This window comes from Octopus bimaculoides, chromosome 27 (genome assembly GCF_046866305.1).
Source record: "Octopus bimaculoides isolate indiv1 chromosome 27, ASM4686630v1, whole genome shotgun sequence".
Lineage (NCBI taxonomy): Eukaryota > Metazoa > Mollusca > Cephalopoda > Octopoda > Octopodidae > Octopus > Octopus bimaculoides.
Genome location: NC_142954.1, coordinates 6319922 through 6339671, shown reverse-complemented (window position 1 = coordinate 6339671; position 19750 = coordinate 6319922). Strand labels below are relative to the sequence as shown.

Genomic DNA, 19750 nt, shown 5'->3' with positions numbered 1-19750 from the left:
CTTAAGACTTATAAAAATCCACCCCATAATCCTGCACTGTTGAACTTTGAAAAAAGATCTCATTTACTTGGTGAAAAATTTAAAATTCATGAAAACCTCTAACCGTATAAAGGAGAAGCTGTATCCATGTTCTTTCAGATAAAACCAGAAATCTATATTCATTACCAATTGATACCTACAATAACTTTATTCTCAAAGAGTTCCAGTCTTGTTTAAGGAAAAATGTAGTATACAAGGTTGAGGTCACAACCATTAATGAACCAAACAAGGTATACTTAAGGATCACAACCGATTTTAAGACAAGGTATAGGGGGCATATCAACTCATTCTCAAATTCAGGAACAAAAAAATTCAATGTATGTAACACTCGCTACATACATTAACAAACTAAAAACACGAAATAAAGAATACAACTTAAACTGGTCTATTATAACGGAAGCTACTCCATATAAGATGAATACCAGAACGTGTAAGTTATGTACTAAGGAAGCAATTAATATACTTCGTACAGATAAAAAAAAATCTCTGATGTTATAATAACATGTAGACATAAGTACTTATCTATGTTTAACCCATTACCTCCCATAATTCTGTTAACTGGAATTTTTTTATGAAACTTTGATTTCTAGCATAAAACAGCCTTAGAAACATGCTGGAATGATCAAAATAACATTTTAAATAGAAATAAGCGAGATATTGGGTGAAAAATTAGCAATACTCATTTGAATATCAGAGAAATATACCTAGTAGATATAGCAAAAAAGTTAGATATGTGTAAATATTGACAGATAATTACGAAATTTGTAATTTTTAAGTGATTTCATATGAGATCACTGGTAGGTAATGCGTTAAATTCTTCAGAAAATTACTAGATTAGAATTTTGAACGTACAAACATGGATTTATCTCAAATAGCTTACAAAATTTTAGTCTCCACCTTCAGTTTGTTTCATTCGACTTAACATCTGAAACCTAAACGAATTTTTATAAATGCTTAAACTTAAAATTCCTATATATTTTTGATATCTTAATTCATTGATACCTTATTTTTAATGATCTAAGTTCCCAGTTTGAACCCACCAACCTTCCACATCAGTGGTCTGAATTAAGCGCTTGTTATAAATTCTCAATCAATTTTTTATATTGTATGATTTAAAAAAAAAAAAAATTTTTCAATAGCCAAAGTTTTGAGTTAATCCTATCAACCTTCCACATGCATGGACTCACCCTAAAATTGATCATCAATAATCTAATAGTTTATTTAAATGTTTAACTTAGGTTTAATTTGAACGATTTGCTTCCCTCCTCTCGCATGTACAATATGCTTCTTCGATTCAAGATCCATAATTTTAGGAAAATTCTTGTATTTTTTAGGATTTTTTACAAATCTTTTTATAATTTTTATGTTATCTTAAAACGCTTCTATGTTTCGAAATTATATAATAATTTGAACTCTTTTAAATCTTTAACATACTTCTGATGAGAGAAATGTGGTCAATTGTTATGGATAGAAAGCTTGGCCATTTCAAACCACAATCTTTCAAAATGATCATAAGAATATGTACTCACAAAAGATTCGTCCTAATTTATTGTATACCACCGCTGCTTGGATTCCTACCTTGTCATTGATTCGTAAAAATTTGAATGCTTAACACCAAATGTTTTAATGCAGGTACATTTATGTATTATACACATTCATAATTTGTATATTTCTACTTCAATTGATACTGTATATGAATATGCCTATGATACAAAGTGTTTTGATTTGATTAAGGGATGTGACCTTTGAAATTTGTTTTCCATTCTCACCTATATATATTTATATATTTATATATAAAAATTAAAACAATAGGGTAAAAAATTGGCTATTAATTGATCTCAATTTTAATACCAGGGAACAAGCACATTAAAAAAATCAGGGAAATTCAGAAGAAATATCTGAGATCTCAAAGGGTTATTGTATATGTATATATAAAAATATATATAAAGGAGGCCAGTAGGTGGACTGCTAATGTGCTAGAAGATCACATGTACTGTGTCTACTAAGACCGAATTATTCTCAAAGGAAATTTGAGAATAATTCGGTCTTAGTAGACACAGTACATGTGATCTTCTTCTAGCACATTAGCAGTCCACTTAGTGGCCTCCTTTATATATATATATATATATATATATATATATATATATATATATATATATATATATATATATATATACACACACACACACACACACACACACACACACACACACACATGCATATTGTTTACATACATCACATTTATTTATGTGTATTGTTTGTCTTTCATGTCTGCTCATTTATACCTCAGCAGCTTATGATGCTTGCACTACCAATTTGGACAATACTATCGCAGGTGTTGAAACTGTGGTGATACTTGGTCAGTATGTGATGAGGGGTCAAACCTGTCCATGTGTATTGTGTGTTTCTCCTGTTTATCTAAATATTCCTTTGTCACCCCCACTGTGACACATCTTTAACATTCACACTTATATATATATGTATGTATAGTATAAGTGTGTGTGTGTGTGTATGGGTGTTATTGTATGAAGATATCTTCTGAATTCTGCGAAAAGAAGCAAACACCAATACAAAGAACGGTAGAATACCATAAACTATATTTCAGCTCGGTGCCTGGTGCCAATTCTTGTTTTTCTTCTCACGATACATTTGTATTCTTTGCTGTAATTTGCCTCAATCACGCTATCATTTCAATTGCTTTTAGTCAACCGAATTCTCAGAGACAACTAGTGCAAGCTCTGTAAGTAAACTTATTTTATTAAAAGCAACATGCATGCACGAACAGACAGACAGACACGCACACACACACACACACATACCTTCTTTCCAGAACACGCATTTACGCAAAAATACATGTGGTATATAGGTTGTCTTTTAGTGGTTTAAAACCATTTTGCTTTTCAAGTCCCCATGTTTGTGGTCTTTACACCTGTTTCAATCATGTTGCTCTGCATTGGAGGGGTCAGGAAAGTCTTGGAATAATACTGTTTTATATATATATATATATTATTGGACTGCTTGGTTGCTTCAGTGGATGGGTATTCAGCAGGACACAGCTGAACAATGATCTTATTTTGGTGCTACATACACAAGGAAAAAAAAACCTCCAAAAAAGGTTAGTAACATCCTGATATGAGATTTTATGAATTTTGTTAAAAAATAAACTTTTTAAAAAAATCCCTTTTATAATAAAAGAAAACTGTATTAAGTAATTTTTCACAGAGACTTTCAAACACATACACCCACATGTATATTTACATGCCTTTAAATATATGACTGGACATATATTTAACAGCATATAAATACGTTACTGCTCTATCCTTCATGGTCTGCTTCATTTTCGGATATATGATTCCCGGACAATATATATATATATATATACACACACACACACACACATACATATATATATATATATATATATATATATATATATATATATATATATGGTTAGAGCATCGAGCTTGCGATCGTGAGGTTGTGAGTTTGATTCCCGGACCGGGCTGCGTGTTGTGAGACAAGTGCTTAAATTTTGTGGTTTTCAGTCGTTTTGACTGTCTTCTAATCCAACTGACTTTTCTACCGCTTCAGATATAAAAACAAAGGCAGTGATGATCAATTACATCAATATAAAGGAAGACGATGTAATAAGGGCTATAGATGAAATGAACCCAAACTCACCTGCTGACCCTGATGAATTCCCAGCAATCCTTCTAAAAGTATGTAAGTGAGTCCTAACAAGACCATTGCAGTCTCTCTTTCATAGCTTCCTTGCAACTGGCAAACTTCCAAGAAAACTGAAGTTGGTTAAAATATGCCCTATTCATAAAGGAGGTAGTAGAGCAGAGGCCAAGAACTACAGACCTATCTCTCTGACCTCGCACATCAGCAAGGTCATGGAACAAATAGTCAGAAGAAAACTAATCGCCTTCCTTGAAGAAAATGACTTGCTGCCTGACACCCAACACTATGACTGGGTGCTGAAACAGCTACTCAACCACTCAAATGTGGAAGTGATATATCTCGACTTTGCAAAGGCCTTTGATAAAGTCGATCATGGAATGGTATGTCATAAACTGCATGATCTCGGCATAGTTGGAAAATTGGGAGAATGGCTTCATGACTTCCTGAACGATAGAAGTCAGGTGGTAGTAGCCAATGGGGCCACCTCCAATGACACGCAAATAGTGAGCGGTGTTTCGCAAGGTACTATTTTTGGACCACTACTGTTCATAATGGCCCTCTCAGACATGCCCTCAGCCACACAGAGAGCCCCGATCACAAGTTATGCAGATGATACAAAAGTCTCACAGGTAATACAGAACCCTGAAGACACTATGCACCTGCAATGTGAGCTGGATGAAATATACAAGTGGGCTGAAAAGAATAACATGCAGTTTAATGCTGAAAAGTTTCAAGCCTTGTGCTATCAGCATGGAAAACTAAACGCAATACCCATTAAATACTATGGACCTGGAGAGACTGCAATCCCAGAGGCACGGTCAGTGCGAGACCTGTGCATTTACATGAGTAATGATGCATCCTTCCATGTGCATGTTGCTAAATTGGCAATGAAATGCAGGTGGCTGATCGGATGGATTCTTAGAACTTTTAGAACAAGAGATCAGGAAACCACGATGGTGCTCTGGAGGGCACTTGTCCTAAACCACTTTGACTATTGTTCTCAGCTATGGTCACCAACCAGTGTCAAATTAATCTCAGAACTTGAGGCAATCCAACGAAACTACACGAAGAAGATAGCCTCTATGCAGCATATAAGCTATTGGGAAAGACTCAAGAGATTAAGACTCTATTCCTTAGAGCGTATGCGAGAAAGATATGCCATAATATACATCTGGAAGATCCTCAAAGGAATTGTCCCAAACTTTGGCATCGAAAGTTACACAAATAAAAGAACTGGACGCCATTGCATAGTGCCAAGGACTCCAAATTTGCCATCAAGATGCAGGACAAGATACTGCAATAGTCTGGGCTTCAAAGGTCCACAGCTCTTCAATATCCTCCAGAAGGACCTGAGAGACCTGCATGCGGTGGATGTAGGTGTCTTCAAAATAAAGCTAGACCTCTTACTGTTAAGTGTCCCAGATGAACCAACTTCGCGGCAGGAGGTGCAGATGAGAGCAGCTGCATCAAACTCCCTCATGCACCAAATGGCGGTGCCCCAGCATGGCCACAACTCGTGAGCTGAAACTAGATATAAAAAAAATATATATATTTATATAAATGTGTGTGTATATATGTATATACATATATACATTATTATATGTATATATATATATGTGTGTATGTATATATAGATATATATGTATGTGTATATGTTTGTATATATCTATATATATGTTTGTGTATCTATATGTATATATATATGTATATATATATATATATATATATATATATATATATATATATACATACACACACACACACACACACACACACACACATACATAGACTGAGAGGTATGGATTGTCTACCAATATGTCAGTAATTGGTAGATGAAGCAATTAGGTGACCTGTCTCTATACACTTTTCAAGCGTTAGCATTGTCACTTATCAGTGTACATACGAATGTCCTGTTTGTGGCTGACAATCAACCTGTCTCTTCCTTCAGTGGCATGTTAATTTTGGAGAATACTTGAATCTTTAGATTTTCACCCTTCTCGAGTAAAAGTGGTCTTCACTGCGATGTGGTAAGGATGACACGTCCTGTTGTGACGAAGATATGATTGACACATCAAAAATTTATGTCTTGCACTTTGAGTTATTAGTTTTTTTTTTTGCTCATTTTTGTTTAATTTAAGAAAGTTTGGCTAGCACCACCTGTTAGGTAACAAATAATTCAGTAGATATAGGCATCTATGTCAAAAGGTTTGTTGCTCTGTTCTGTACAAAATAATTGAAAAATGAAATTTTCTTACAAAACAGACATATACACACACACAAATCCAAAAACATTAAATGTAAGTAAATTTCAACTGAAAAACTATAAACAAATCCAGACATATGTACATATTTTTGCATTTTTTTTCTCCCTCCTTATTTTGTTCTTTCCTATTTTCATTTCTACAAAAAAAAAAAAAAAAGATCCCACTTAGTTGTGAACAGTAGTAGCACATTTTATTTTCATATGTAGCATTTTTGTACCACTCATTCCTTTCCAATGATGATTTTTTCATTCGGTGTAATTCTTGTCTCCTTTTCTTTTGTCATTGGTTGTTTTTTGTCCAAAGCTCATGAATCATGGCTGTCCATTCCTTGTTTTACCTTTCCGTATGTTAGTGTAGAATCTATATTGTAAATTCCTGAAATTTTCATTTCTCCACTTTTTACCGCAGTCTTGTGTTATTTTGTACACCCCCAACTTTTTCAGTTGTATTTACTCTTGTCTTTTTTGCTGAATATTTTCTTTTACTTTCTCATTTTCTTGTCTTTTATTCCGTCTTGTGTCTTGAATACACATACATATATGTATGTATCTCTCTCTTTCTCTTTGTGTGTGTCTATGTATTTATATATATATATATATATATATATATATATATATATATATATATATATATATATAAACACACACACTTAGTTGCATGTATCCTCTGTAGCTTCTACAAAATTTTTGTGTGTATGTGTGTGTGTATATATACATAAATTTATCTATATGCACATGTGTGCGAACAGATGAAGGAAAGCAGTACTCAATACATCTGGCAGAAGTTATTCAATTGTTTGACTCAGTTCCAAATGACTTTTAGTTTCATGTGTGTGTTGGACATGTCTATCTTGGCATAGACATGTTGGACATGTCTATGCTGGAAGCATGAGCACGTAACCCATGAGACTAAGTCATGTCGAGCTGAGTCAAACTGTAATTGATGTGTGTGTGTGTGTGTGTGTGTATAAGTTGGAGTTGTACATGCTTGGCATATGAAGGCATATGGCTTAGTGGTTAGAGCATTGAGCTCACAATCATGAAGTAGTGAGTTCGATCCCTGGACCAAGATGTGTGTGGTGTTCTTGAGCAATACACTTTATTTCATGTTGCTCCAGTTCGCTCATCTGTAGAAATGAGTTGCGACATCACTGGTCCGAAGCCTTACCCCTTGGATAACATCAGTGGTATGGAGAGGGGAGTTTGTTATGCATGGGTGACTACTACTCTTCCATAAATAATCTTGCCTGGATTTGTGCCTTGGTGGGTAACTTTCAAGGTACAATCCCATAGTCATTCATAACCGAAGGGGGTCTTTACTCTGTCTTACATGCTTGGCAAGTGGATTACTGCCTGTGACCATATTGTAGATGGAACAGGGAATCTTTTGTCGTTTCTGAATGAGCAATACTTGTTGTAAAATAAAATAGGAGTGTATATAATGATGTGCGTTTGAAATGAATGTTATGACTTTCGAATAATGTAATTGTTACATGCTTGTACACATGCAACGCAGTGGCTCCTGCTCTCTGGAGTTACTAGATTTGATATGTGTGTATACATGTATATATATATTAGCTACTTATTTCTCTCGGGTTGGTCAAGTGATGTTGACACCTGACGAGACCCCAATAAAGCCTGAAAATCAAGGTTGTTCGTCATTTTTACAAACTATGGAGAAATAGGTATATTTGACATGTCTGCACGTCTACTAGATAGGTCTAAATATATATCACACACACACACACACACACACACACACACACACATACACACAGTGATTGCCAGTTGAGAAGTCAAAATAAGATAGCACTCATTTATATATGTGTGTGTTTGTACAAGATATAAATTTAAAAATTCATTACGGACTCAGGATTACTGTCAGTTTCAAACTGTTGTTACAGTTTCAAACAGATAAGTTTCTGAGTCCTTAATATATTTCTTAAAATAATTGACTGTATGTGCGTGCTTTTGTATGCATTTAATTTTACATACAAATTTTTAAAATTATTTGATGCCGCAATGTATGTTGTCAAGTTCATTCATTTATTTGAAGTTGACACACTTCATTTTATTTCTACTCTAAGTTTTCCTCTTTTCACTATTCGTAGTTGCTCTGAGCAATAGAAATGTTTGACTATACATATGTATATATTTGTGTGCATGTATGCACAATATTGCTACTTTTGATGGAGGTGATTTTGATAATTGCAATGGTTGCTATGATGATGTTCAGAATGTATATTTGGTGTGTGAAGGAATGATTCAGCATGCATTGTTGCTCCTGATTCTCTTTAACTCTGCTGAGGAGATTTCCTGGTAAGTAATATCTGTTTGGAATTTCAGGTTAAACGGCTGAATAAAAAGTGTTGCTTTGCAAATTTCTTGTCCTGAGTCTTGTCAGCCGAGTGCAATCAGCAGTTGTGCAGTGGGGAATAAATTCCCAAATGAGTGGAGTTTGTTGTGAAGTAGAGATCACCTGATTAATGTACTCTGTTGAGTATAGGCATATGGATGAGTGGAGTCTGTTGTTGAGCAGAATCTAGTCTCTTTGTGAGTGGAGCTTGTCTCTTGTAAAACAGTTCTCTCCTCCCACAATTCTTTTAGTGCTCTGTATTAACAATGCTGTGTGTGTGTGTATATAATTAAACGAGTCCAACTAAAAACATTTTGTTTGACTCATTGTTCTGTGATAAATTTCTGGACACTGTCCTAATATTTTGAGCTTTCTTTTTTATTGTCAGTGGTCTTACCATTTTCCTCTGAACAGGTAACACCAGGATGTGAGTGTGTGTGTCTGTGTATATATATGTATACATACATACAAACAGTTGTGTATATTTGGAGGGTTTGTGTGTGTTATAAACTGGAAGATCGATTACTCAATACTGAGAATGTTGGTAAACAAAATTTAGTGTTCTTGTAATGTTATATATATATATATATATATATATATATATATATATATATATATATGTAATAATTTTCCAAAGGATGTAGCAACCGTTACCAATATAGCATAAGAACTTACCTTAGGGGATCATTAACTAGATTCCTTAAGGGTTGTTCTCACAGTTTATATTTATATTATAAGGTTTTTAACTTTTAAATCTCTTTTGAATATGAAAATTTAAAAGTTAAAAACCTTATATATATATATGCATTTGTGTGTATGTATATAGTACCTATTAGTAATGTGTGTATGTGTACATATGTATATTATTTGAAGCATGCAGCATCTCTTAATGCAGTTTAATTAATTTACTGTCTCATCAGCTTTTTAAGTTTACCATTACTGTCCAATTATCATTATTATTATTATTATTATTATTATTCATGATTGTCACCATTATTACTCTTTACCAATTGTTCAATCAATAAGTATTTTTCAATATATGTTTGTATGAAAAAGGTTAGCTTTCCTTCTTATGTTTTACTAGTAAGTATTTCTTGTCCTCTTAACCAATTTCTTTTAATGAACCAGTGAAACTTAACAAAATTCTTCCCCCTCTTTGTCTCTCTCTTTCTCTCATTACTAACTCAAATTTAATTACCAATTGTTATTTCTTGTTTCATTGATATTGCCATTACTTTTTTTTTTCAGGGTTTATTTTTAAAATTATGTTTTTCTTAAATATTTCGTTTTTAGTCCTGCCATCCAATTTGCTTGCTTTATTAACCCCATTTTATTATAAACACATTTAATTAGTATACGTATATTGTTGACATCATAAAAATTGATGAACTTTCAAGAGAATGTGAAATAATTCTTTTCCGGAATAGTATGTCATAAAGCACACACATAAAGCTATTAACAATAGTGTATAAATATTGGGTTGAAAACCTCTTTTGTTCTTTATAGTTTTGTATGTGTATTTTGAAATATACTATTTCAAAAGAATCTATCATAATGCTCTTGTGTTTTTCTCTGTCACAATATATGAATGAGAAACGAAGGAGTGATAGATGAATGAGGAAGGAAGGGGTGGTGGGATGGTGAACATTCAACACTGAAAAGAAAAATCAAACAGCGTTTCAACTCTATGTGAGTATGTGTGTGTGTAAGGGAAGTATGTGAATTTATGTGAACATTGACAAGTGTATTAATTTGATTTACCATCCATATTTATATATAAAATACTACAATTAACCATGATATTTGATGGCATGGGACTAACTAGTGATATATAACACTGGAGCAGTATTCAGTCCATAGACCCATCAGATCATATAAAATCAACCCCAGTGTTCAACTGGTACTTATATTATGTAGAATATGTGGACTAGATATGCCCGATTTGTCTGCCTGTTCTGTTCTGAACCTTCTTCTCCCATACTTCTCATCTCCTAGCTCATAGCTGCCCCCTTGGGGTATGTAGTTTTGCAAGTGACATAGTGACCTCACTTGTACAAGTTGCACAAAAAAAAAAAGCAGCCAGGATGCACTGCAAAGTGGTTGGTGTTAGGAAGGACATCCGACCACACAAACCTTGCCAAAGCAGACACTGGAGTACAGTGCAGCTCCTGGGCCCATTGCATTATGTCAAACTGTGTACAGTCCATGTCAGCATCAAACATGGACATTAAATGATGATGATGATGATGATGATGGTATTGAAGAAGAGCTGTGTGATTAAGAAATTTACTTCATGGCCATGTGGTTTATGGTTCAGTCCCACAATGCAACATCTGAGGCCAGTTTGGTCTACGGCCCACAAGTGTTCCTCAACTACAAAACCTTTTGAATAGATTCGGTAGGCAGAAACTGAAAGAAGCTTGTTGTGTGTGTGTCCTTGTCTTAACATTACATGATAGTTGTAAATGACTGGCACCATCATACAAGCAGTGTCAATCATTTCCAGTATTCGGTGAGAAACATGTCTGTTCATAGGGAAATATTATTACTCTGCTTGGGAACAGGTGAGAGTTAGTGATAGGAAAGGCATCCAGCTATGGAAAATCAGTATTAGTAAACTTCATCTGACATATGCAAGCATGGAAAAGTGGATGCTGAAGAGATGACGATGGCATGTTTCCCTGTCCCTCTTTCTCTCTTTGTATGTGTGTGTGTGTGTGTATCTATCTATCTCTCAATCTATCTATCTCTCTATCTATCTATCTATCTATCTATCTCTCTATCTATCTATCTATCTATCTATCTATCTATCTATCTATCTATCTATCTATCTATCTATCTATATATATATATATATATATATATATATATATATATATATATATATATAAATTGTCTGATATGTGTGTGTATCTATCTATCTATCTATCTATCTATCTATCTATCTATCTATCTATCTCTCAATCTATCTATCTATCTATCTATCTATCTATCTATCTATATATATATATATATATATATATATACAAGAACAAGGGCAGAGAATCGTCAATTAATAATAGAATTAATAATTAACAATTCTGCCAAGTAGTTCAGTATGAAAAAAACCTTTATCGGTAAGACTATTTATCATTATAAATATACAGGGATTAGCAATTGAGTTGCTTCTCCAACATACTGAAAATTTAGAAATAGCAGTCAAAGAACTACTGATTCCAAACTACAAATTTTCTCTAAAGTGGATGGCGATATTTATGGCACACATAGAATAAAAAACTAAAGGCTTGGCTTGTTTACGCTTTTCCCTCCGGTTTTTTGTTCTATGTGTGCCATAAATATCGCCATCCACTTTAGAGAAAATTTGTAGTTTGGAATCAGTAGTTCTTTGACTGCTATTTCTAAATTTTCAGTATGTTGGAGAAGCAACTCAATTGCTAATCCCTGTATATTTATATATATATATATATATATATATATATATATATAATTGTTTGATATCTCTTCCCAGGATCAACGAATTAAGGAATTAAACCAGACCTCTCCACAGACCTCCCCACAGAATCAGCCAGCTACGTATGCGTCGACGAACCCATTCAGCAGTGGCCCAGCAGAGGCCGTCACCTCTGACCTGCTCCTCGATACTAGTTTGACAACCACACAACCCGCAAAACCAATCAGTGACCTGCTCGGTCTGTCTGCCTCCACTAACCCATTCGTCGACAGTCTTCCCACAAATGCAGTGTCACCTGGTCAAACCACCACAATGACTTCGATGGGCTGGACAGCGAAACCAGCATCCCCCGCCATGAATGCCACAAACCAAGGTATATTCAACAAAAAATACCGTTTTATATATATATGTATATATGTAGAACATTTTTGTTTTATTAGAGTTACATTTATTGATTTTCTGTGTGTTTTATGTATAGTAGTAGTTGTTGTTGTTGGTTAATCTTGACTGAGATCAACTGTTTTATTATCGGTCTGTAGCCATGCTGCAGCACTGCTTTGAAGGGGTTTTGTCGAACAGATTGACCCCAGTACATTTATTTTATTTTAAAGCCCAGTACTTATTCTATCGGTCTCTTTTGCTACACCTGTAAGTTATGGGGGACATAACAGAAACAAACCAACACCAATTGTCAAACGGTGATGATGGGACAAATATAAACACACACACACACACACACACACACACACAGTGGGCTTCTATTAGTTTCCGTTTAGCAAATCCACTCAAAAGGCTTTGGTCAGCTGGTAGCTTTAGTAGAAGACATTTGCCTAGGTGCCATGCTGTAAGACTGAACTCAGGACCATGTGGCTTGACTCTGTAGTCAGAAGCTTGCTTCACAGCATGTGGTCATGGGATCAGTCCCACTGCGTGGTACCTTCAGCAAATGTATTCCACTGTAGCCCTTGGCTGACCAAAGCCTTGTGAATAGATTTATTGATGGAAAGTGAGAGAAATCTGTTTTGTATGTTTGTGTGTATTTGTTTGTCCCCTCCCCCACTACCTGACAACCGGTGTTGCTTTGTTTATGCCCCTGTAACTTAGCAGGTCAGCAAAATGATTCCAATGGAATAAGTACAAGACTTAAAAATAGGCACTGAGGTTGATTTGCTTGAGTGAAGCAGGGCCCCAGCATGGCCACAGTCCAAAGACTGAAACAAAGTCAAAGACAGGTGTAATAATTGATTGGCAAACTTTCAAAATGGCTATTCCTCTCTCATTGAGAAAAGTCCCCGTAAAAATTTACCAGCAAATGGTATGGAATATGAGGACAAAAATATTTAAAGCCTAAATGTTTTGGATTTCTTTTTCACTAGCAAATGCACCTATCCTTTGGGCAGTTTAACATATAAATAAATAAATAAATAATAACTCAAAAAATGTGAAAACAACTAAAGAATATTCTGTAATGCAAATATACAACTATATTGATTTAAAAAGTATGGAGAACAGTCAAAGTAAATAAATAGACAAAAATCCTTTTACTTTTATAATATTCACTAACCAAAACCCTCAAACAATACACGCCAATTCATATATAAAAAAGTAATGAAAGTAATAATGCACAATTACAACATATAAATAAATAATAAATAAAAAAAAAATGTGAAAACCACTAAAAAATATTCTCTAATGCCAATATATGACCATATAGATTAAAAAAGTATGGAAGACCCTACATACAAAAAAAACTATGTGCATACAATGAATTGGAGAAAAACCCATGTAAACCACCATTTTTCCCAGTTTGTCCATTTACTCAGGAGCTCTGGGCAAAATGTTATAGTGTGTGACCATCCTTTTTACATAAGTAATGTATGTATAAAGTTTGGTGAAAATAGGTTGTGAATTGTGGAAATGTATGCATTAGTCAATATACACATACATACTGTGATTTATATAAACTAGATGATTTTTATTCAATTTAACTATGATTATAGAATTAATGTTAAGTAAAATAAAATTAAGAACAATAAAAAAAAAAGGAGTATGAATACATAAGTATTGAAGATATAAAAGTTCTTACAGATAATATTTATTCCTATTTAAATATGGAACAAACTATATTGTGGTAAGTTACCATTAGAGGAACTCACATTGGCTTTTTAAAAAGCGCTCTTATTTTTATTGCTAGCTGGGAGATAAATTCCTGCTACCTCCAGTGCCAAGAATACCAGATCACGTGACCTTATATGGTTTTATCAATGATGGACACCCGACTGTTCTATCATTGGTAAGACCAAACATGATCTCAAATACCTCTGTTGCTAATACATAGAAGAATTCTTGTTTTATAACATCAATATAATTCATTTATTCCAGTGCTGCACTCCAGCAAAGAAATATATTTCAGGATTAAGTTAAATGCTTCTAAATTTGGCTTTTCATTGAAAACAAGAGTAAAAAAATATTGAAAGAAACAATCACCTAATTCTTTGTTCTTTTCTTTCTCCATGAGGTAGTAATAATTGTTCTGAAAGTCCTCTGATCATCTAGCTACGTGTCTCACTAGTTTACTTAAATATTGGCTGTTGATAAAAAAAATATTAGCTGATGATAAGAGGAAAATACCTTTATTTATATATTTGCCAGCATATGATTTAAGGAAGATTTGGCTGTTATTTCTAGCACATCTGGAATGCTGGGCTTACTTGATGACACTAAAGTTCTGGCATATTTGAGATCACATTGTTCTGAGTTCAAAACAAAGCATTTTACTGATGCACATTTTTGCATTGTGTCAGCTCATTGAAGGAGACATCAAGTGCACCCTACGTAAAAAAATGTCAGACCAGGAAAATCTGAGGATCATAAGAAACTGTTACCTTCAGTGGTTGAGGTGGGAGTCGGGTGAGAACTGTGTTAATAAAAAAAAAAAGACCAGGTCCATAAAGCTAGCAAATATATAATGTCATTGTGATATACGGGAGAAGTGAAGTCTCATTGATATTTCACTCCAGACATCTGAGCAGGGGCTATTTCTGACCCTTCCTGCTCCTCTCTTTGAAGGGAATCTTTTCTTCACAGGACCTCTTGGCTGAAACATTTACATTGCTCTTTCCGCTTTACTGCAAGTCACACTAACTTGTTGTTAGCTCAGCCTTGCTTCACTGGTGGTCAGTCAAAAATGCTACTTACACAGTTGACTGGTTAAAGGTAGGAAGAATAGACGACCCATCTGTTACGCACACACACACACACACTTTATGTATTAAGGCTATCATTGGTTTCATGTTATGGAAGACTGCAACAGTTTTCAAGCCTGTCACATCACATGAACAATGATGTTCCATGTGAGAGGCTTGATAATTGTTGAGGTCTTCCTTAACATGAAACTAATGGTAATTCACAAATTAATTCACAAATAAAGAATCTTTATCCACCAATGTGATGTTGATCATATATATATATATATATATACATATATATATACATACAGCTAATGTCTTGTATTAAACATTGACTCTCTTCACTCAATCTCTCATTCAGAGTACCAGGGAGTTTGAATCAAACTGTTTTGATCCATACATGTAACTCCTAATAAATGTGTTGAGTGCCCTTTCGGTTGCCTACTCACTCATGTTTGTGTGTGTATGTGTATATATGTGTGTATATATATAGGTAATAGTAATTAGGAAACAAATTAGTTTTTTACAGGGCTGCAAAGAGAAGTGCTCAAGTTAATTGAGACAGGGATGTAAAATTATTAGTTACGGAATAAAAGCATTACATTTGGGTCAACGACTCAACATACAACAGTCCCCTCAATAAACGATCATATATATATTAAAAAAAATTTTTTTTTTTTTTATATCATTTTATTATTTTTTAATATATATTTTCTTATGTTTTTGTGGACTTTGATGTATTTCTTTATATATGATTGTTTATTGAGGGGACTGTTGTATGTTGAGTCGTTGACCCAAATGTAATGCTTTTATTCTGTAACTAATAATTTTATATATATATATATATATATATATATATATATAAAAACACATATATCTACATGTACACACACATAAAACAGTAAGCCCTTAAATTTACTAATATGCTGGTTGGTTCATCCACTGTAGTGATGGCCTAATTTATCAGTACTTTATATAACTAGATACTGCTATATATTATTGGTTGGGGAGAGAAGCCAGCTGTATCTTTTGAGGAGCAGTCAACAGACCATAAAATGTGATGGGAGATTTTCTTCTATCAATATGCCGCAAGCAGCAGAGACGGGACATCAAATGATGATCAACACATTTCACTTTTCTCATTGCTGTATGTTTTAGTTGCTTGCTTGACAATGAACACATATATGCTTAGTTCATGGCATTGATGTCACTTAAGGCATGTACCAACCGCTTGCTCAATGAGCACATTACTAAATTCACAAGAGTCATAGGACTCCAAGCATGTATTTATTACTATGGTATAGCCAAATGTGTCTCAATTGTTAGCACTTGCAGTACTGTGTTCACTACACAGTACTGTAATTTGATTTGAACCTTGTATCACTTGCTTGTTTGATGAACACAATGTTAGTTCACCTCACCAGTGTGGCTCACTGCATGTGACAATTGCTTGTCTGATGAGCATGTTAATTACAGCATGTATCAATTGCTTGTTTGACAAACACATTATTAACGTTCACTGCACTGATGCGAATTGAAAGCACATATCTGTTGCTTGTTTGACAAACGTATTACTGAAATTCACTGTTGATATAAACCAAAGCATGTATCAGTTGCTTGTTTGACAAACATTACTGACATTTGCTGTGCTGATCTGAATTCAAAGCACTTGTTTGACAATTGCTTGTTTGACAAACATGTAACCGAAGTACACAGCACTGATTTTTATTCAAACCATGTGTCAATTGCTTGTTTGACAAACACTGACGTTCATCACGTCACAGGTTTTGATTCAAACCATGTCAATTGCTTGTTTGATAAACACTCCTACTGAAATTCACCATTTTGAACCGATTCAAATCCTGCATCAATTGCTTGTTTGACAAACATTACTGGTGTTCAATTCTCAATTTAAATTGTTTTTCTCTCTCTCAAATTAGGTTTACATATCCTTCTGGTTTTATCTCAGCTTTTAGCATTCACCATTGGGGAAAAAAACCTCATCAGTCACTTGGTCTCCACCTGATCAGAGTTGCTCAACCAATGACTAACCTAGTTATATATCTCATCTCATTTCAGTTGCTTCCATGTGATTTATCCATGAAAATATGAATAAATTGTATAAATGACTCGCTAAAATATTTCATTTTTATTCATGATAAGATTTAAATTTTTCAGATTACTAACCCTCATCTTTAAAGATTTGTTTCATTCTTTAAGTAGTTTCACTCATTGGACTATGGCCATACTGGGGCATCACCTTTTAGAGCAGAATCACTTACTTCACTCCTAGTGCTTATTTTTTTTACCTTACTTACTTCAGCCCTTAGCTCCCTGTGGAGTAGAGCCTATCAACAAATTTTCTTTACTGTTCTTGACTCTAGACTGTCTCTTTTCTGCAGTTGAATCTCTGTTTTTTCAGCTCTACCTCAGTATCTCATCTCCAGCAGTTTTTAGGGCATCCGCTCTTCTGCTTCCTTCGTGGGTTCCAAATCAGGGCCTGCTTGCAGTTAGATTCCTTAAGGTGTGGCCTAACCATTCCCGCTTATTTTCAGATTTTTCTGAACTGTGTCAGGTTCCCCTAAGGGATGGCCTTCTTCACCCAGGTCTTGCTGGTTTTGGAATTGTTGACCCTACTCTAGCTTTGCTCATTTCTAGGGAGGGGTATTGGCTCTACACAAACCTATTTTTTACCTCTGGGAAGAGGTGGTCCATACTAGTATGGGCCCCAATCCTTTGATCTGTCCAATATGGGAAGCTCTACCAGGGGCTTGCACTCTGCTGGAATAACTCTCAGGGTCATTGAAGCATACAAGCTACCACACTGCAACAAGGATGCTGGACCTTGTGTTGGACTCTTTAAATCCCAGGTGGGATGGAAAGCAAATTGGGTAAGAGTAGGATTTGAGCTGAGAATGCAAAATAATTTAAGACATCCAATAATACTCAGCATATTATCTGGTGATCTACCAATCCTGGTATTTGTTTACCATATTGTTTTTTTTTTTTATATTCCCATCTGTACTGTGTTTCAATCAATTTAGCCCGATCATCATCAATTGTCTTATTCCTGAGTACGTAGTTTCAAGCTGGATTTGATCTATGAACTCAGTCCATACCTAAGTGGTCCTCGTGTAGCCCAGTTTCCAAACTTAAATTGGCACAAAACCTTTATATGATTTTCCTCCAAATCATAGAACCCATACTTATATTCCACAGACCTCATCCTTTACCCCTTCTCATTTTAATTAGACATTCGTTAAATGAAACAAAAATTGTTGTGGACATGTGATGATGTGTGTGTAGGCATAGTTGCTTGGTTAATAGTGTTCACTTCTTAACAATTTCATTGTTTTCATTTCAATCCCTGTATGCAGAAACATAGGCAAGTATCATCTCCAAAGCATCAAGATAAGCCATGCCCTGTCAACGAAATTTGGTGCACGGAAACTGTGCAGAAATTTCATCACATGTGTACATGTTGTTGTTTATTGGCAAAAGAACATGGTTGGGAAATTTGGTGCATCAAACAAAAGTACCTTTTGTTGTCTCTTCCAAGTTATGTATCTTAATTGGGACTTAACCATTCAGCAAAAGCAATTAATAAAATAAGTACCAAAGTATGAGAATCAATCATCTAAAATCCCCTAAGATGGTTCTAAAAACCCCTAACATGGCTGTTGTCCAATGACTGAAATTATCGAAAGAATAAATGTGTGTTTCTGTAGGGTACCATTTAATATTTGTGTTCTTTATTTTATTTCATTTGATTTTCTAGCCGGAGAATCAGCATTTACCACTGATGCAGCTTTTGCTGCAGCATTCCCTAATTCCTCAGTATCAACAGGTAAATATTCACTAACCATTCCACCTGTAATAATTAACTACACTAACACTTTATATAATTTTTACTGGACAGGGTGGCAGTGGACTGACCAGTCAGTAGAACATCGGACAAAATTGCCTTCTCCCTGCCATTCAGTTGTAATTTTTCCTGAAGTTTTGCATTCAGAGCCTTCTGAAGACCGTATTATTCAATGTGGATGAAAGAGGGGAGATGGCTTAGTTGCCAACCACCCAAACATATTGTTCAATGTTAAAAATATATAGCTTAACAGAAAATTCTTTCAAGCCTAATATAACCAGCACAAATATACCTTTTGCTCTAGTCAGGAAATCTGATCCAACTTTGTCCAAATATATTTGGAATTTGAATTCCAGAAATTGAAATTTACCTGGCATTCTGTTATTAAATCTCCACTTACATTCTACAGTCAAGACCTCTTGAGGACTATATTATCCAATATGAACACAAGAGGGGAAACAAATTAGTTGCCAACCACACAATCATATTGTTTAATGTTAAACATTGATTGCTTAACAGCAAACCATTTCAAACTGCATTATAACCAACACAAACATACATATTTGCCCTAGTCACAAAATTTGATACAACTTCGTCCAAATATATTTGGAATTTGAAATCCAGAAATTGAAATTTACATATAAAATGGGTAAATTTGTAAGTTGGTAAGAGCCTACAACCAATAGAGAGATATTTGTCAGCTTTGCTTATTTCAGTAAAAAGCCATTCTGTTCTGTCATAAAAACCTCCTCAATCATGAAATAAAATTAATCCCATTTTGCCAGTATGTCCCAGTTCATTTTCAGAAATTAAAAAACTGAACGGGTTAGTGTAGCAATTTTTCTAACGGATAAACAATAGCCACTTCTTTTGCTTTTTCCAGCATCCATGCAGCGGCTACAAA

The 19750-nt window shown here is 34.5% G+C and overlaps 1 protein-coding gene across 1 annotated transcript in view; it reads left to right on the top strand.

The window, feature by feature from the left end:
- The window catches only part of LOC106877214 (phosphatidylinositol-binding clathrin assembly protein LAP), a 162746-nt gene that overhangs the window by 117453 nt on the left and 25543 nt on the right, over positions 1-19750 (top strand). Inside the window, exons 14-16 of the mRNA XM_089343179.1 lie at positions 2744-2779; positions 11851-12166; positions 18760-18828. Of these exons, the coding sequence (XP_089199305.1) occupies positions 2744-2779; positions 11851-12166; positions 18760-18828 (421 nt within the window). The remainder of the gene's footprint in view (positions 1-2743; positions 2780-11850; positions 12167-18759; positions 18829-19750) is intronic.